This window comes from Garra rufa, chromosome 1 (assembly GCF_049309525.1).
Source record: "Garra rufa chromosome 1, GarRuf1.0, whole genome shotgun sequence".
Lineage (NCBI taxonomy): Eukaryota > Metazoa > Chordata > Actinopteri > Cypriniformes > Cyprinidae > Garra > Garra rufa.
In genome coordinates, this window is record NC_133361.1 from 18,097,259 (window position 1) to 18,118,762 (window position 21,504).

The 21,504-nt window shown below is 39.0% G+C and overlaps 1 protein-coding gene across 1 annotated transcript; it reads left to right on the forward strand.

The window, feature by feature from the left end:
- The first annotated feature begins 11,031 nt into the window (after positions 1-11,031).
- Positions 11,032-19,838, forward strand: LOC141293626 (interferon-induced very large GTPase 1-like). Its single transcript, XM_073825694.1, has 6 exons — positions 11,032-11,053; positions 11,359-11,418; positions 11,673-12,245; positions 12,311-12,916; positions 13,135-14,423; positions 15,210-19,838. Exons 1-6 carry the CDS (start codon positions 11,032-11,034, stop codon positions 19,836-19,838), a joined length of 7,179 nt encoding a protein of 2,392 aa, XP_073681795.1.
- The last annotated feature ends 1,666 nt before the right edge of the window (positions 19,839-21,504 follow it).

Consider the following 21,504-nt stretch of genomic DNA (forward strand, 5'->3'; position numbering starts at 1 on the left):
ATTTCATTAATAAGCGATTTAGATAGCCCCCTTAACCTACCCCCAAACCTAAACCATTTTACAGCAAATATGCATTTTTTCATTATATTAATAAGCGATTTAAAATGTAATATATAAAACGTACGTTAACTGACCAAAATATGCAGGATAATTCTCATTTTGATAACATAGCATAAAAAAAAATGTATAGTCACTAATCACACTCCTACCTCTAAACCTAACGTTAACCATAACTCTCTCTGTAATAAAGAAAAACATGAAAGATGGAAACGTGCAATCGCAATCATTTATTCATTGCAAAAATGTCAACAGCCGTACCAAAAAGTATGCGTTTGCAGCCGCAATCGTCTCTGGCGGAATACAGACAGTAGGTTTCTTTGAGGTACAGAGTAGGATTTAGGTTGCTGATGGCTGAAAATATTATCCTGATCCTCTCCGTGATGGCGCCTGCGCATCGTTCAAACAAATCTCACCAGAAACACGGCATGTCGTAATCTGTGGCGAATGCTGGCAAGAGCCAATGAACGTTCGATTTTCCTGCCGTAAAGCCTGTAGTTTCCTGGTGCGTTTGTATTTGAATTGTTAAATGCACTGCAGCGCGGGGGTTTATTGCTGTTGCTGCGGGAGTTGCTGCTCGGGATGGATATGTCACGATTGTCATATAAAGGCTTGAATTTGGGTCTGTTCCTTGCAATCGTATGAATTCTGAAGATCTGGATTACAGCGTACAAATAAAATTGTTTGATTTTATGATTATGATGCGTGTTCGGTGCATTTTATGGTTGTATTGTTAGTCACAGCATGTCGGAGAAAACGCCTTTTGTGTTCCACCACGGCAAGCGAAGTTAATATTACATGAATGGTTAAAGGACTGCAGAAATGTCATTTATTTTAATGGTTTAAAGTGCAGTCTTGTTTAACATTTTGTAGACCTTAAAATGCTAAAAATACTAAGTATTTGTACGTTTAGATGCTGTAAATACGTCAGTATTGTATGTTTTAGTGTCTGGAAAAACGTAAGTAAATGTACGTTTTGGAGAACCACATTTTATGTAAATACATACGAATTATCATGAGATCACGTTGCATATAGACATGTTGGTGAGGGGTTAAGATGTTTTTCACTGTAAAATAATGGGCCAGATCACAGTTCATGCGGACTTACAAGGTAACACTTGAGTTATTATTGAGGGGTTAAGATGTTTTTCACTTTAAAATAATGGGCCAGATCACACTAGTAGTTCATGCGGACTTACAAGGTAACACTTGAGTTATTATTGAGGGGTTAAGATGTTTTTCACTTTAAAATAATGGGCCAGATCACACTAGTAGTTCATACAGACTGACAAGGTAACACTTGAGTTATTATTGAGGGGTTAACATGTTTTTCACTTTAAAATAATGGGCCAGATCACACTAGTAGTTCATGCGGACTGACAAGGTAACACTTGAGTTATTAGTGAAGGGTTAAGATGTTTTTCACTTTAAAATAATGGGCCAGATCACAGTAGTAGTTCATGTGGACTGACAAGGTAACACTTGAGTTATTATTGAGGGGTTAAGATGGATTTTGCAAGTAATGTACAATAAACAGTTTTTATCATATTTTATATGACATACTGTACAGCCATGCATTTCTTTGAAGCACCATACTGATATTCTAACAGACATTGTAATGTGGAAAATGTTGTGTTTGTGCTTAACAAAATAAATGCAGTTAATGTCTTCACTATGGAAGCAAAATAACATATTTATTATCACACTAAAGAGAAGCCTGACCCAGAATACTTAAAAACAACAACAACAACATTGAACTAAATGCAGCTCACAATAGTGAAATAATCCAATCATGAGAATCCAATCATTGATGGCATTACATCCTAATTAAATAAATTATATGTTTGTTTGAAATGAACAGAGAACACATCCAGTCATATTTTGGTCAGAGTCACAATTTCAACCAGTACTTCAACCGGTGATGGTGGTGGTTTTCATGAATTAGTTTGCACAAAGAACCTAATTGTTGATTTTATAAATGTTACTGTTGTGATAATTAATTAGTTATTCTTTATGAATTGGTCACAGTTCACAAGTAGTTCTCAATGACAATTTTTTCTTTAGTAATTATCAAATACCTAATAAGGGACTACCTTTGTCCAAAATTAACAATTACCTACTGCTTAGTTAATCTTGCTTTTCTATTAGTTAATAGTATTAAGTTAAGTGTTAATGTAGAACTACCTATTACTTCCTGCATAGTTACTTGTTAACAACGGCCCATTATTCTAAAGTGTTACCGAAACTTTTTTTAAAAACGCATAGCATCATTACTCACATGGGGATTTTGAATTCCGCATAGAGATTCTGGAAAAAACTATCTCCCTTTTCCTTCATGATCTTCAGGATCCTCTCCACTGAAAGAAACAAAGAGTTCCATCGTGTGGCATTTGGACAAATTAACTGCATACTACATTCCTTTTCCATCATTTCTGCAGCTTTGTTGGACCGGCCAACCTTGTTCCACAAGGCCCAACATTTGGAGAAGGATGATCTTGATAACCTTTTTTATGTTTCATCTGATTGAGCAGTGTCAACATCCACAGTGGAAACCAAGTTCAGAAGATGGCAAGCACAACGTTGATTCTTGGGCAAATGAAATTCAAGATTATCCTTGGCTAGAATTTCAGCAACCTCAACATATTCAATCTCGTCACATTTCTCCTCATCTTCAGTGTCAGATCCATCCTCATCTTCTGATGGGGTTGCTGTTGCACGTTCTGTGTTATTGCCGTGTATGTTCTCACCTCCATAGACATGAAAGGCTTTTAAAAAAATTTGATCCATTGTCTGTTGTTATATAGACAACTTTTTCATGGATCTCAAATTCATAATGTATGTCATGTATTGCAGCTGCAAGTACATAAAATGTGTGCGAGGTCATTTCACATTTTTCCACAGGACAAAGAGCTCCAGAAAACGTGGATTGTTCGACAGCACATATAACCTAACTTTCAGGTAACAATATTGCTTTTATTTGAGAAAATGACTGTGGAAAGACTGCTAACTTCTAATGGGAGCATGTTTATCTTCCTTTAAACACTTACACAGAGTTTTTCAAATTATGTTATATAGATTGAAATGCTTAATGGTTTGTGTTAAGAGCCTGGTAGCTAGGTCATAAGCGTCTTCCTGACCTTTATTATGAAATTACGATAAACACGACATTTTCCTTGTCTAAAGCAAGACAGAAACAAAAAATAATGTTCTGAATATAATTTTGCGATTTTAAAAGGGGTTGACCTCAAACACTACATGGAAAACTAATAAATAAATGTTATCTTTTGATCACTTTGCATAAAGATAAACTTTCAACCCACTGTTTTTTGTATGATGTTGTCTGAAAGAGGCTTACGATCTAACTGCAGGCTCTTAACACAAACTATTAAACCGGTTAATCTTTAAAACATCATTAAAAAAGAATATCTTTTTAATTTACAATCGCAAGGTTTTCTTTTCGTGAGGTCTTTGAATCCATGGTAAACACAGACAGAGCTGAACCCTCCTCAAGCTTCCTAATTCCATTCAGTGTTTTTGAAAAACAATCCTCAGTAAAATGTTGAGCACACTCATGTGTTCTTTGTAATCTATACAAAATGGAGATATTTAGTTTAGTTGTTGTAGTAAAACAAAACATATTAGCTCTGTGTAAACGTTTAAAGGAAGATTAACATGCTCCCATTAGAAATAAGAAGTCTTTCCTCTGTCATTTACTCAAAAAAAAAAAAAAAGCAATATTGTTACCTGAAAGTTAGGTTATATGTCCTGTCGACCAATCCTTGTTTTCTGGAGCTCTTTGTCCTGTGGAAAAATGTGAAATGACCTATTATATTCAGTTCCCGTGGAAAGCTTTTCCAATGGGCGGTGTTATCATGAATAATGTTCCGCTATGGGCATAGCTTTGAGACCTACGAACAATCTAGTGGTATGGAGTGCGGTGTCGCTTCTTAATTTTTTTTTATAAATTATTTCGCTATGGTAATAAAGCCGATTTTTCAGTTGTACAGCTGTTTATGTCACATAAAATGCTGAAATGCTTTTTGCATGTGGTTTTATCAGAACGCTTTATCATGGCTATATGACAATGTTTTTGCGTGTGGCTAACGTGCATAATACAGCACGAATCGAAGACATTTCTGTTGATCCTCATTGTTGTTTTTTTGTCGTTCAATTAAAAGCTGAGTCAGTAGTTGCGGTGTATTTTGCTTTTCATAACTGACTGATTGCAGTTAAATTCAAATGCCAGCCACGCCTTCCGTTAAGCGTTGATGCTTACGCCCCCTGTGAACATACCGTCAAGCTGTTCTTAGTTAATGCTTGATGCTCCTCGAAGCTCCTCTTACGTTCAAATTCACAGAGCCCTATTGATTTCCGGGTCTGATCTTAAATCAGCCGCAGGATGGCTTGGAAAGACCTTAAGTGTAGCTTGGGTAACCTGATACACCAGCTCCCCCCCTGCTGCTTGTCGTACCTGGCCTGTACCGGATTTCAAAGTCAAAAACCGCAAGCTGGGCAGTGCAGCGCTGTTCTGTGGCCCCCAGCTTTGCTGACCCTAAATGACTAAGAAGGTTATTGTCAGTAAAAACAACAAACTTATGTCCCAACAAATACTCCCTGAATTTTTCCGTCATTGCCCACTTGAGCGCCAAGAATTCTAATTTCATCGAGCTGTAATTTACCAGATTTTGCTCAGTGGGCCACGAGCTACGACTGGCAAAAGCAATAGGGCGAACCTTTCCCTCTTGTTCCTGAGAGAGGACTACCCCAGGCCCCAATGACATGCATCCACTTCAAGGATGAATGGCAACGAGGAATCAGCATATGCGAGGATAGGCGAAGTAGTAAGCTTCACCTTTAAAGCGTCAAAATTCTTTTGACAATGCTCTGTCCATGCACTGGAAAAGCAGTGTTCTTTGAACTTTTTACGCCTACCCCCAACAGACTCGGCCACCAGCTTATGTAGAGGGGCAGCCAACCCCTCCACAAAGCGCCGACAGTAACTGGCAAACCCTAAGAATGAACAAACTTCTGTAATGTTACCTGGACGGCCCCACTTTGCCACAACCTTCACTTTACTTGGATCTGTGGCAACCCCCTGGGAGGACACCACATTATCAGAATACTTAACCTGCTGTTGAAAGAATGCACACTTTTCCAACTTTGCTTTAAGCCCTTTACGCTTCAATTGACCTAGGACAACTTCCAACTGTTCCAGATGTTGAGTCACTGAGGAGGAAAAAAAACTACAACGTCGTCCAGATACAACAGCAATGACTGATATCGCTGGTCACCAAACAATCGTTCCATTAAACGCTGGAAAGTACTGGGCGCGTTATAAAGCCCAAACGGCATTCTGTTCCCTTCAAATAACCCAAAGGTGGTACAGAATGCAGTTTTGGGTCTATCCCCCTCAGTGACTGGAAATTATTTTTACCCGCTGGCCAAATCCAAAGTGGAAAACCAGCATTTCCCTGTCAATGCAATGCAATGTGGGTCCTACCACACACACTTGGGAACTCACCGTAGGAACCGCTTCCTACACTTCGGTCACCCCTTGTGGTAAGCTTACAAAATGCACACCATGTAGGGTGCTCAGCAAGGTGTTTGGGTAAAGTACCGGATCCATCCTTCCTACGTTCACAACCGGATGTAGACTGTACCTCGAACTACTGGCACAAGAGCAGATGAGGCCAAAAGGCCAGCCGGAAGTCCAGACTCAGGTGGCTCGAACAACACTGTGCCCTCTGAATATTGTTCAGTGCAGGTGGCAGCTATTATTTTTATAGTGCCACCTGGGACCTGGCACCGATAACTGCCTTACACTCTTGCCCCACCTACCTGTCCAAATACTTGCTGAGGTTTCATTTCATGACAGTATTGCAGTGCTTGCATCACAAAACCAAGAACCTCCACTACTGGTGGGGAGTCAAACAAGGCCTGGCCATGTTGGTCAAAAGGTTTCTGGTAACAGCTGCCCAGCACATTCATCCCCAGCACCCCAGGGACTTGAGCACACATGCCACCAGGAGGATCCTTGACCACCAATATTCCACACTCTGGCACTATTTTACTGCACAACTCAACATCTAATTCCATGTAAAGCAAGGGAGAACACTAATAAACCCTCCCCTTCCAACTGCTTTCTGGAGAAAAATGCTTCCTGTAATGCTAGTGGGACTAGGAGCATCCAAAAACCTCATGTAATGTAAGAAAGATTTTATCAGGATCCCTTTGTTCAACCTCAGAACGGTACCTGATCTCTATAAATGGTCAAATAGATAAATGAGAGACTGATAAATGACAAGCCCGAATACAGGCGGAGGTGTAACAGGCTCTGCATTGGACATATTAGAGGACGCCAGACTGGAACCAGGCAACGCAAGGGTACGCTCTTGGCGCAGCCTTTTGTTGTAAGCTTTCAACTGGGCCACGAGTTCTTTAAGTTCTCTAAGTTCCTCCTCCATTCTAAAAATCACCACTCACCCCCCCAATGGGGAACCACAGACAGGAGACCCAAAAGAACAGGGGAAAACGTACTCCACAATCCAGAAAGACGCTGCAGCTTTGCCCCAACCCTAAAGACACCAAACACACTAACAAACAAAAAAACACACAAAAACAAATCAAAAAAGCAACAAAACCTGGATAACCACGTCTCCGCCTAACTACCGTGACCCTGCCAACTACGGCAAAATGTGGCAGAGCACTAAGGAATGAAAGATTTAATCCGACTACGCCACCCTGGATCTCGCCAGGGACCCTTATAATAAAAATTGCTTTTAGGCAACACAGGTAAGCTCACAATAAAGTTGGCAGGGGACATGGATATACACAAAATAAAGTTTATTACAATAAAAAACTATTATTATAAAAGGACGGAGGGAAGCAAATCACTGTGCTTTATTGTTACATATAACACATCCTATTACACACAGACACAACAACAACCTGAGTAGTCTGGAAGGTCCAAGGAATCAGCTAAAGGAACCGAGGTGTGACAGCAGGGCTGAAGGGGGCAATAGGCCTCCACAGCAAACACCCCTCACTTATACCTGTAACACACACAAATGCTTAAATTCACCAAAACAAATAAAAAACAACAAGTTAGTGGCAACAATAACAATAGCAACAATAAATTATTTTGCTGTACAACAAATCAAAGAAAAGCTCAGGCTCAAGAATTACACACATTCAATAAAGAACCCCCCCCCCCCCCCCCCAAAAAAGAGATTTACATAGTAAACTTAAACACACTTACACACACACACACACACACACACACACACACACACACACACACACACACACACACACACACACACACACACCAAAACAATAAAGAGCAATGACAAAACACAGCACCCCAATTTTATGTCAAACACTCACAGACACACATTTTCATAATAAAAGAACGATCAAATATAGAAAAAGAAAACAATCTTTATCAAATCAACACACACACACAAAGTCTCAACAAAGAAAGAAAAATAAACTTCTGAAGCAAATTTGTTCAAGCAAAGCAACAGCGCCTCTAGAAGGTTGTTCCCATGTAGACAGTGACAGGAAACTAATTATGAGTACTGACGCCACTGATGTAGCTGCTATAAAATAACAATTTAGACAAACGCACATAACAAAAAATCTCATACACCAAAACAAGTGTACAGAGAAGATGAAAGTTCATTCAGTCTGCCTGGTAAGCAGTAGGTTCCATGGAGGGACAAAACACGTTTGTAACGTCAGGTGCTGGTCGTGCCTTTCGGACCGAATCAGCCTTGTGCCGACCTCTAACTAAAGCACAACAAACATACAGCTACAACACGAGCAAATAGATGAACAAAACACAACGCAACCGACTCCCTTACCTGTAGAGGGGCAACCTCTGCCAAATGCAGCCACGGGGTTCCTTCACCGTGCCTTCTAAAAGAATACGCTAACATAAGCATTGAGTTGTTACAAACGGCTCATCCGAAATCATCCAACATACCTGAACGGCAAGTGAATGTGACGCAGGGAGTCAAGGGGCGTGAATCGTGATGCCATACTACCTTACCCACGACTTTATATATTCGCCAGTCCAATGATAGGACCGCTGATAAACACAAACCAACCAATGATACACAGGGGGAACCATCCTGCCACAAAAGCAAGCCAGAGGTGACAGCAGCAAGGAACCAAAACTCCACAGGTGTTGAATTACAGGACATTGAATACCAGCATGTTTAAATAACAGCCAGCAATTGTAGCATGACATGTAGCAAACAGGTTTTTGACTTTGTAACATCACCCCCACACACTGATTTCTTCCTGCTCTCATGTTTAAAACAAGGTAAGATATGTATAAGCTTTGTTTTTATGTCTGTTATATGTTTGTTTTATGAAATGTAAATATGAGGTGTAACCAGTCCCGGTTCCAGAACTAAATCACTGTGGGTGCTTCTTAAATTAGTGAGGGTGCTCTAACCTTATACCTATTTATACATAGTACGATCTCCCAAACATAGGCTACGTTATAAACCAGAGGTATTCAACTTAAACGAGGTCCAGTAATGAACCCTCCTCACCAGCCGAGGTCCGGACAGTTATATATAAAACTATTTATGCTTTTTGCGAGAACAGGGTATCTGCATCAAATTTATTTTAAAAACCTTAAGACCTAAACAAAAAAATAAATGAAGAAATAAATTATTTAAATGACTGTAAAAAGCATGATTTACAATTTAGATGCAGGTTTCACAAAACAAAAAAAGATTAAATTATAAACTTCAAATTTCAGCCTTCAGGAGTATCAATCCTTATATTAATTTAAACAGTTATTATCAATCAAGTATTATATGAATTAAATAACATATTCAGTACATATATTTTACTGCCTTTGTTTAAATTGTCGATCCATCAGTTCACATTTACAACTCTACGTGTTTGTTGCTTAATACCATGGATTGGTTTTCACATTGGTCTTTTTGACAACAGCAGCAGACAAGCTGATTGAAAATGGCAGATCATTCTCTTCCAGCAGGAGACGCTGTCAGACTGGTACACAAAGCAGCGCCGCATCTGACTTTAAACGTGCAGCGCTCATATTTATTCAATAAATTGCATTTTAAAGTTTAACAGCATATCTTGTCTTTCAGTCCCCTCATTTAAGACATCCCGAAATCATAATTAAGACTTTCTTAACCCCTAATAACACTGCAGTCATCAATTAAAATCAAGAGCTTTTTTCCAAGCACCGGCTTTCAACAACCCTTGTACGTTTCTTTTTATTTTTCCCCACTGTGTTCGGCGCACAAGATAAATATTAGAGAGGTAAATTAATATCAGCATATGAAGTATATTCATCTATCATTGTCTCTGAGAGAATGTGCACTTCAGAAGCTGAAAGCTCTGTTTTTACTTTCACTTTAACATATTGCTCTGTTTTCACGTTGCTTGTGTGATATCAATTGGCTCACATTCATGGATTAAAACATAAATAGTTCTGATGCGCCGATCTCTGCTCTTATCTCTGCACGGAAGATTGCACCCAAACGCTGACCCTGATGTGTGAAATAATTTTTTCTGTTAAGCGTTTGGTATTTTTTTTTATTTCATTATTTCAAAAGCCTTCATGGTCCGCGTGAAAGCATTTCGCTGTCCAGATTCAGACCGGGGTCCGCCTGTTGATGGTCACGGTTATAAACAATCTCTCTTTTTTTACATCACGTCTACATTGTTATAATGAGATGATTGGTCCAGAACACAATAACATTACCTCAACAAAAACTTCGGCAATTTGAGCGGTTTAATGGACTCTAACGCATCTAATCCTAGAAAGCAACAGATATGTGCGTTGTTGGCTACACTGCATAAAGGCAACACAAACCGACCTCCAGAGCGCAAATCATAACGCACTGGATTGTTAGCTAAATCTGAAATAAAATGCCATTATTATAGCTTTAAAGGGGCTATATGCAACTTTCCCCCCAAAATAAACGTTATTAATAGCCTTTTTATTTGGCCATTTCTGACTCAAACATCTCCTGATGAGCATACTAACACCTTGTCAGCTCACAGTGGGTGTACCTATAAGCCTGTATCCTATTTTTCCTATTTTCTGTCGGGTCCGATTTTTCACGCGCTGTCTGCGGATATGACGTCAAGCGCGTTCATGTTTAACGTTTCAGATCACTCTGCGCCCTTCATCAGCGTGTAGGCCAATGGCGAAATGGGTTTATTTATTTATTTAATTTGTTTTGTGTAGTTTGTCAGCTTCATGTTTGACGTTTCGATAAGAGAAAACTTGATATTTTGTGACACGTTATCTTCATTTTATGTTACGATTTATAAAACATTCACACTATTCTAAACAAACACTGAAATATACAAACACTATTACTATATAACTCCGTAGCACTACTGTGCATTTTGTTGTGTCATATGTATTGCAAACAAACTTATTTTCTCAAACAATATATGTATTTGACTGTTCTTACCTCTGTAAACATAATGTTGACTTCTTTGCAGCGGATGATTTGTGAAGCAGTTCCGTTTTTTTGGCCACAGGTGTCAGTCGCGAGTTTAAATTTCAGAAAATTGCATATAGCCCCTTTAACTGAGGGTGCTTTTGATTTCGTTTGAGGGTGCTTAGCACCCTCAAGCACCCCCATTGAACCGGACCTGGGTGTAACATTTAATTAGTTTACTTGTGAATGACATTGATCAATGTATGAGCTGCAGTAGCATCTTTAAGTTTCCCTTTCTTGTACTATTTTTATCTCTTGATACAAATTGAAGCTGAATGTTTGATAAGTGTGTTCACTGGAAATCAATCCCATCTGTAGGTGACTTAAAGTAGGTGTTTAGAGCTCCATTCTACACAGTCTGATGAAATGAAGCGTCTCAGGACTGTGTTGAATCTCGAGGAACAGAAAGACACCAAGAGTCAAAGGTGATAAACTGAAACCAATACAGAGGAAATAATAAAATATCAACATGTCCGATGCTGACAAAAAAGGTGAGAATAACATACAAGTCAACGCTTAAAAGAACTGTTCAAGAACATTTTCACGAATTCTGTCAATAGAATAATAATTTGAGAACAACTAGAAAGATTATCAAGATCTGAGGAAAGATAACGTCTGAATAAAATGTCTTTATAACATGTTCAGTGAAAATCGCCAGAATTATTTTCAAACCCCCAAGGCAAAACCAGTTTGATTTCAGAGCATCTCACACTTTTCTGATTGTGATACTTGTTTAGAGATGTTCGTCTATTGATGTCTTGTGATTGGAGTCATATAAGACTTTTGTTTCATACAGGGACTGTTGCCCATAATCCTCATTACAGGAGAAGACATAGCATAGACACACCTCTTACGAGTAAGTCTTTAGATTAACAAAACCATGATACATGATGACGAGTGTGGAAGTGACGAGATGGAAATGGACAGGTTATCATCTTAAAAAAATAAATAATAATAATTAAATTCACCTCTTACTAGCAGATTCTGGTCATTGCTGTTCAATAACTGATGGTGGATTAAATGACTGGAACCATAACATTTGACTTATCACATATATTTTGTGTTAGTGAGGATTGTGAATACTAAATGTCTAATTTCACTCTTTTATAGTAAGGCTTGTACTGCTGGGCAAGAACGTGTCAGAAAACAGTCAAGTGGGAAACTTCATATTAGGACGAGCAGCGTTTGACAGCGAAGCTCCTCAAGATGTTGTTGAAAGAGTTGTAGGAAGATTAAAGGACAGACATGTGATGGTCATCAACAGTCCTCAGCTGCTTCAGCCACATCTGTCACTCCATCGCATCACACAGACAGTGAAAGAGTGTGTGTATCTGTCCGATCCAGGACCTCATGTGATCGTTCTGCTCCTCAGACATGAGCAGTGTTCAGCAGAAGATCAAGAGTGTATGGAGACGGTGCTGGAGTCTTTCTCTGAGAGTGTTTATCAACACACCATGGTGATCACCACACAAGAGCCCACTGAAACTAATGAAATCCATCAGAAAATTATTCAGAAATGCGCGAACAGACACTTCAGTCTTCAGAGAAGCAGCTCTCCTGATGATCTTTTGCAGATTTTTAAGGACATTGTACGAATGAATGAAGAGCGACCCCTGGTTTGTCCCAAATATAAAGCTTCACAGGATCTCAGACAGAAACAACAAACCAAAGAAAGATGTGAGGGTAAAACCATTTGATTCTTGCTCTGATAAATGATTTATAATTAAATGTTTTTTTTCTTCTGTCAGTTTCAGAAGGTGTGAAGCTGAATCTTGTTGTGTGCGGGAGTGACGGGACATTAAAATCCTCCATATCAAAGCAGATCCTGCAGCAGACAGACAAAAGGTCAGATGTGGAGCTTCATGGAAATCAGATCAATCTGGTGGAGCTTCCAGCTTTGTTCAACACTAGGCTCTCAAAGGAGGAAGTGATGCGTCAGACTCTCCGCTGCGTGTCTCGCTGTCATCCTGGAGTTCATGTTTTCCTCCTTATTATTCCTGATGCTTCACTGACTAATGAAGACAAAGCAGAAATGGAAGAGATCCCGAGGATTTTCAGCTCAAAAATCCACAAACACATCATGATCCTCATAATCCAGAATTCAGAGCATCAGGCAGCAGAATTAAATGAAGAAACAAAGACCATCATTGAGAGTTTTGGAGGCCGACATCATTTCTTTGGTCCCACCACACAAGTGTCCACGCTGATGGAGAATATTGAGCAGATGGTAGAGAAGAACAGAAAAGCCTTTTTCTCCACAGAGACATTTTTGGAGGTTCAGATGGAAAAACTGTTGCAATTTGAAGAGATGAAGAAGAAAAATATTTCTTTAGAGTCACATTTTCTGTCACAAGGTAATGAACAGAAAATCTGTTTGGGTTTGATACTATAAAGAAAGAAAAATGGCTAAAGTTTTGAATTTTTATCATCATTACTCCAAGCTATAGTGCACTATGAAGTAAAATATACAAAACAAACCACTTTTTCAAGATTTCCCCACAAATTACAGAATCAAACTTCAATCAGAATCAAACATAACCTGTTTTAGCCTAACGCATTTCTTCTTTTACAGGTTCAACAGAGAATCAAGATGATCTGAGGATTGTGCTGCTGGGAAAAACTGGAGCTGGGAAGAGTGCTACAGGAAACACCATCTTAGGAAGAAATGTGTTCACAGCCGAAGAATCTTTTTATTCAGTTACCAGTGAGACTCAGAGAGAAACAGTTGAAATCAACGGCCGACACATTACTGTGATCGACACTCCGGGACTGTTTGATACTGAAATTACTAATGAGGAGATACAGAAAGAAATCACCAACTGTATCTCCATGGTGCTCCCTGGACCACACGTGTTTCTCTTACTGATACCACTGGGACGATTCACTCCAGAAGAAGCTAAATCAGTGAAGACCATCCAGGAGACATTTGGTAAAAACTCCTTAATGTACACTTTGGTACTCTTCACCAGAGGAGATGGCCTGAAGAACAAAACCATTGAACAGTGTTTGGGAAAACCTGGATCTCCTTTGATGAATTTAATTAAAGCTTGTGGAAACCGATACCATGTGTTCAATAATAATCAGACTGAAGACAGAGCACAGGTGTTTGATCTACTGGAGAAGATTGACGCCATGGTGGCAGCCAACGGTGGGAGTTTCTACTCATGTAAGATGTTCAGAAAGCTGGAAAGAGAAAAACAAGAACAACAAATGAAATTCCTGATGGAGAGAGTGGAGCAACTGAATAGAGAAAGAATAGAACTGATGAAGAAACACGAAGAAGAGAAAGAAAGAATGCAGATGGTTATGGAGGAACAAAAACAAAAGCATGACAAAGAGATAAAGAGAAAAGAAGAAGAATTTAGAGAGCGAGAGATACAACATAAAGTGGAAATTAGAAGAGAACGTGAGGAATGGGAGAAACAGAAAAAACAAGAGGAAAAGATGAGAAGAGATGCAGGGGATGACAAAAGAAGAGAGCAGAAACAGAAAGTATGGGATGAATTTAATCAAAGACTTAAACAAGCGAAAGAGAGAATAAAACAAAAGGAAGAAGATCTTCAATCTAAACACGAAGCAGAAGAAAACATGAGGCTCCTAATGGAGATAGTGGAGCAAATGACCAGAGAAAAAGAAGAACTGAGGATAAAACTAGAAGAGAAAGAGAGAATGACGGAAGAAAAAAGACTAAATCCAAATCATGACACAGAGAGAAAGAGAAGAGAAGAGGAACTCAAAAGAGAAATAACAGAACAAGAGGAACATCAGAGAAAAATAAGAGAACAAGAAATGTTTGAACATGAAATTGAGAAACTGAGGCAAGAAAAGGAGAAAGAAAAAAGAGAAAAAGAAAAACTTCAAATTAAATATGACACAGAAATGGACAAACTGATGAACAGACTAGAGACTGACAGACAGAATTATGAAAAAGAGAGGAAGAAAATAGAAGAAGAGTTTAATGAGAGGGAAGAACAATACAAAGCACAACTAAAGAAGAAAGAGCAGAAAGAGAGAGAGATCCATGAAGAAAGGAAAGAACGAGAGGAAAGGGAGAGACATAAAGAAAGAGAAGGAGAGGATGAGAAACAAAGAGAAAGAGAACAGAAAATGGATGAATTTAAGAGATTAAAACAAGACAGAGAGAGAATGGAAATAGAGAAAAAAGATCTTCAATCTAAACAAGAACTACAAGAAAACATGAGGATCCTCATGGAGCAAATGAACAGAGAAAAAGAAGAACTGATGATGGAATTAGAAGAAAAGAAAAAGACAATAAAGATGATAGAGGAAGCAAAACAGAATCAAGCCGAAGAGAGAAAAAGAAGAGAAGAGGAGGAAAAGAAGAAGTGGGAGAGAGAGAAACAGATTTCTGATGAACAGTATCAGAAACTCAGAAGGGAAATGGAGGAAGTAATCAGAGAGAAAGAAAGAATAGAACAAGAGAGACAAAAACAACTAGAGGAAATTGAGAACAGACTGAAGGAAGAAAGAAGCATGAGGGAAGATCAACAAAAGACATTTGAAGAAAAATGGAAACTCATTAAAGAACAACATGAAGAAGAACTAAAGAGAGGAGAGGTGGAGGTGAAAGACAAATGGGAACAAGAGAAAAAGATCTGCGCTATAACCAATGATTCACTAATAGACCAATTATTTCACAGTCTTCACCTTGACAAGGACAAAAATAGTCTGAGAGTTGCAGAAGTTCTTCAGTTAAATGCACATTCATCAAAATCCCTTGAGTCTTGTGCTGAGGAGAAGCTGGTTTGGAGTTTCATACAAAAGCTACTGATGATGAACTACAGAGTGAGATACACTAATGCGAATGATACCAATGAACAGCATCAAATGCAACAAAGAGACAGTGAATCATCTGAAGACAACAGTTATATTTTAAAAGATAAAAAGGGAACAAGTCAGTCTGAGCGAATCCACCCGATGGATGTTCAGATGGCCGTGTTTCATTGTGCTGATGGTTTCCTGAAGCAGCTGATGGTGACTAAACTGTCCCAGTGTCAGTACGCTCTGCCTCTGCTTGTTCCAGATCCATTCACACGACAGATTGAGTTTCCTCTCTGGACATTCAAACTAATCAAAAAAAGATGGAAGATGAAAAACACCAACAATGAAATAATCGGTCAAATCCAGCCAGTCTACAAGGCAGAAACTCCAATGGTGTTTTTCTTCAGGCTTGGCTCTGTGTCTTCATCCAAGTCTCAGCTGATGAATAGTCTGATCAATGAGAAACACAACACGTTCTTCCACAGAAACTGCCCAGGCAGCAGCAGAACCAGAGTCCTAATGGATGGAGTGGTGGAGATCGCCTGGTTCTGCCCCTCTGAGAAAGACACGGATAAATTCACTGACTGTGTTGCTTTCTGTAATCTACACGGTGATGCAGGAGACCATGAGAAACAGCTGCAGATCCTCACTGAAATGGCCTCAGTCAATGTTGTTCTTCTACCACAACTGGACATGAACAAAAGCACCAAAATGATCCAAAACCTGTTCACAAACAAAAAGCCACTCATTTGTCTTCTTACTGAGGATGAATCTACTGTAACTGAGATGAATAATGGAAAATTCAAAATTGGTCTGAAGGATAAAATCCAGTCAGATGTGTCTGAAGAACTCAGAAGAACTATAAATGATTGTCTTTTAGAAACATCTTCCACTTTCAGAATTGAAGATGTGTCCAAGTACGCAAACATCACAGTATATGAGGAAGAGGATGATGATGACTGCAGGAGAGGAAGAGAAGCAGCACAGCAGATGATGAGTTTACTGGAGAACAAAGATATGACAGAAATCAAAGAATCATTTCTGCCTCATCAAGGGAAACTGTGGCATCAGTGGTGTCAGCAGAACAAAGAATTACATCGATCTCAAGCACATAAGACTGAAATGGATATCAGCAGAAATGCCAACCTAAAGAGTTTGCGTGAGCAGCAGCATGCTCTTAACATATGTACTTTTATACAGTTTTTTATTAAAGAAATTCACTTGCTTGCTGACAATAAGATCTATTTTCTTAAATGGCTTGAAATCTTCCTGGATGAATATATTTCAATTGACATTTCTGCTCTTCATCAGAAGTATGATGAAAAGTGGTCAGCAGTTGTAAAACTGAAAGAGAACAATGATAAACCTGAACAACTCCAAACTGAACAAGAAGAACTTGAGAGAATATCTGAGGAACTTCAAGCTGCATCCTTTGGTTTGGAGCACATCATGAGGGAGATCAGTCAGATCTATGAATCATGTTCATCTGTGAAAAAGACCAAGAAAGACCTGCAGATTGACTTCTCTTCTCTCCCGAGTCTTGCAGCAGAGATGATGATCTCTGGATTTCCACTGGAGCTAATGGATGGAGATGCTGCTCATGTTCCTGTGATCTGGATCTCTGCTGTTCTCGATGAGCTCATCCAGAAACTGGGAGACCAGAGAGTCTTTGTGCTGTCAGTTTTAGGGATTCAGAGCTCTGGGAAATCCATGCTGAATGCCGTGTTTGGACTCCAGTTTGCCGTCAGTGCTGGCAGGTGCACCAGAGGAGCTTTCATGCAGCTCGTCAAAGTGTCAGATGAGATGAAAACACAGATGAACTTTGACTATATTCTGGTTGCTGAGGGTCTTTGTGCTCTAGAACTAGCTGGAAGATCAACAAGACATCATGACAATGAATTGGCCACTTTTGTTGTAGGTCTTGCAAATCTAACCCTGATCAATATATTTGGAGAAAACCCATTTGAGATGCAGGACATTCTTCAGATTGTTGTTCAGGCCTTTATGAGGACGAAGAAGGTCAGACTGAATGCCAGCTGTGTGTTTGTACATCAGAATGTTTCAGACGTCACAGCTGGTGATAAAAACATGGAGAAAAGGAGACGACTGCAGGAGACACTGGATGAGATGACAAAACTTGCTGCTAAAGATGAAGTCTGTGATGCACAATGTTTCAGTGATGTCATTGCATTTGATGTTCAGAATGATGTGAAGTATTTTGCTCAGCTCTGGGAGGGCAGCCCACCAATGGCACCACCAAACCCAAGCTACTGTGAGAATATTCAAGAATTAAAAGAATCTATCGAGACTTATGCATCAAAATCACATGGAATGATGCTGGTAGACTTTAAAGATCGTATTAAAGATCTCTGGAAGGCTTTAATAAAGGAACAATTCATCATCAACTTCAGAAAATCTCGGGAGATTTCAGCTTACAGGAAACTGGAGACAAAATACAGCAAGTGGTCCTGGAGTCTTCGCAATGCCATGATGGAAACTGAGGACAAAGTGCACAACCAAATAGAAAATGAAGTAATTCATGAGTTTAAGGAAACTGATCTTCAGACAGAAATGAAGAAGACAAGTGAAGAAGTGAAAAAATCAATGTGTGAATTTTTTGAGAAAGACTCTGATGCTGAATTACTGATTCAGTGGAAAACATCTTTTGAAACCAAAATCAAAGAACTTCAGGAAAACCTAGTGAGAGAAACAGAGAGTAAGTTAAATTGGATTCTTCAGCAGCGAGACCTGAAGAAAAAGATTGATGCTCATAGGACACAACATGAAAACACTCTCTATGAAAAGAGTCAAGAAGTTGCCTTAAAACTGAAAGACAAAACAAATGATGAAGAAACACTGAAGAAAGAGTTTGATGTGTTTTGGAAACAGTGTGTGAAAAATATCATTACAGAAAGCCCTCCTTTTGAAGACGTTGACATAATGAAAGAACTCTTCAGTGTTTTCGGAGACCAAAGTAAATGCAAGGATGTTTTTTCTGTACCAAGTTTTTCAGATTACGTAAAGAAACCCAGTAAATCTACAGGAACAGGAACAAACAGCCACAGCTCAAGTAAGAAGTCTGGTTACAGTCTATCAAGAGAGGGTGAAGCCCAAATACGATCATTAGTCTCCAACATTGCACAGCAGACAGAGTCAATGATAATGTCATTTAACATTTCAAAGATGGGCTACAACGAAAGCTGCATTCAACAAATCACAGATTACATCAAAAAGAGAATAAAAGAACATCAAAAAAGGCCAGTGAATTATGTGTTTAGGAATGAATTCCCAAGGGATTTGGCTCATTCCATCTGTAGGAGAGCAAACAAGATGATCACTGACCAACACAGACTGTTCAGGGATGCCAATGATCCTGTAATATATGTTGAGAAGAAGAGGGAACAGTACTATAGTATTTTTAAGAAATACTGTTTTGAAGCAACATCAGCTGCCATTTTTGGAGAGATCATCTGTCAAAAACTTAAAGATCCCATTGAACAGAGTGTCTACAAGAAGACTTCCAGAGATTTAGCAGATGAAATCCGAATAAACTCCAAATCACTGAACAGTAACCGATCGAAACAGGAGAAACACATCTTGAAGACACTAGCAGAAGGGGAGGATTTTGACAAATACATAAAATACATTAATAATCCCAGAGATCACTTCAAGAATTTTATCAGAGACAAAGTCAGTCAGTACATCATTGATCAGTTCAGTGTCAGTGTTTTACCCAAGATGAAGGAGAACATTGAACTCCTGCAGCAGAAGATCATGAAAGCAGCTCATGAATCTACTGAACATGTCCAAGTGAACAGAGGAGATGTTGGTTTGTGGCTGAAGAGTTTCACACAGCAGCTCTCAGAAGTGCTGGTCTTCTCTGAAAAAGACCTCAGTGGAGTCAAACATGATTGTGTTGATGATTTCAGCCTCTTAGAAGATGTGATAAAACTAGAACTTCCTGCTATAATGTCTGACATCATCAGCAGATTCAACACAGAGACTTTTCCCAAAAATCTGGACTATACATTTAGACCAGATGAGCTTCTGATTTATCACTTCTGTCAGTGCTGCTGGGTTCAGTGTCCGTTCTGTTATGCCATCTGCACCAACACCATACAAAACCATGATGGAGATCATAGTGTTCCTTTCCACCGTGTTATTGGACTAAATGGGATAAATTTCAAGAATACAACAAACTTGTCTACTAACATCTGTACATCTGCAGTAGCAAGCAATCTGTCTTTTTATCTCAATGCCACAGGTGATAATGTCCTCTGGAAAGAATATAGGACAGCAGGAGGGGATTATGCTAACTGGAGCATCACCTCTGACCTCTCTGAACTGCCATACTGGAAGTGGTTTGTGTGCAGATTCAAGAATGATCTGGAAAAGCACTTCAATAAAACTTTTGAGGGGAAGGGTAAGATACCAGACGAATGGAAAAAATGTTCAAAACAGGATGCTATTGAGAGTTTGGATCAATATATCTGAAGAAATAGATCCAGAGTGAGACTCCATCATCTATTTTGGGATTCCTCAGATCACAGAATTTATATTATGCATCTTAACAAATACTCTGGATACAAGAAGTTAAGAGACATCTGCAGTGTTTCCCCTACCATTATCTTACCCCCCCCCCCCCCCCCCCCCATAAAAATTTACTATAGCACGAAATGTCACGTAATTCGTCGATTTTTGGATTAATATATCAAAATTTGGTCTGTTACCTAATTCAAATCGCAATATTGACTAGTGTCTGTGAAAACTGAAATGCAAAAAGATATGAATCAACATGAATCCTGCATGTTCCGTTTGCCTCTGTATGTATGAATGGTGGAGACGCGTTTTTCCCCCCTACATGCATACTTAAGCACACGTGACGCTCCCGCACATTTTTGGCTTTTGCATCTCACATGAACAGATAAACTCAATTTCCAAAGCTGCTGTGAGTGTCACTTTTACCGTTTCATTTGAGAAAACTAGCATCATATCATACTGTACACACAGAAAACTGTCAAAGTAAAAGTACGGTTTAACATGTAACAGAACAATATTAGTCTTGTATTACTTTTGTACAGTATACTGTAGGTGTTTATATATTCCTTTTTAAATATTTGACGTAAAACAATATATATTTGATAAAAAATAAATATTACAAGATTAACCACTCAATTATAGAAACAGGTATATAAACAGGTTTATTTTTCATTTGATAAATAATAAATAAATGTTTATGCTTTCATTTGATTATCAGAAAAATTTAAACACAAGAAAAAAAAAAAAAAAGATTGTAGAGCCCTATTGTTCAAAATCTTAAAATAGAGAGTTTTGGACTTATTTTTTCACAGAAATAAATGTTTTCATTATTACACAAAGTAGGCTAAAGTACCGGGAAAAAAGTAACGTTGGCTACCGCCCCCCTTCCCTTATTTCAGATAAGACTATTAATGATAAAATGTCATGACCATGAACATATCTGAGTGTCAATAAGTAAATGTGGGGCAGCAAAGCTCAGAGCTGTTCACTACATAATTTTTCTGTTAAAACTTGTTTCTGATAAGTGTCATACAGTTACTTAATTAGGGCCCGAGCACCGATGGTGTGAGGACCCTATTGGATCTGCTTCGTTTATTATTAGGGCCCGAGCCCAAAAGGGCGAAGGCCCTATTGTTCTTCTAAGGGTTCTTATTTTTTTTTTTTTTTTTTTTTTTTTACACCTTCTGGGCACTTTTGGGGGCCTTAACATACTCAAAAACTCTTGAAAATTTGCACACACGTCGGAATCTGCGGCCATCAGGACGCCACTGAGGCTGGGACCCGGGCGTGGTTCAGGGCCTCTTCAGCGCCCCCTGGAACACAGTTTGAAAACTTGATGTACTGCGCACACATACTTGCACGTACTGATATGAAACTCGGTACACATATAGATCTCACTGAGCCAAACAACTTTTGTACTCTATGTCATGGGCTGAACGCAACAGGAAGTGAGATATTTAGGGCTGTTTAAAAAGCGCATGCTCTGGAATTTAACGTACTCCTCCCAGGGTTTCCATAGGATTGTCACCAAACTCGGTCAGCATGATCTCAAGACATTGGGGACGCTAAATTGCGAGGGGATTTTTGATATCTCGAACGGTTTGGCCGTGGCAAGGCGACA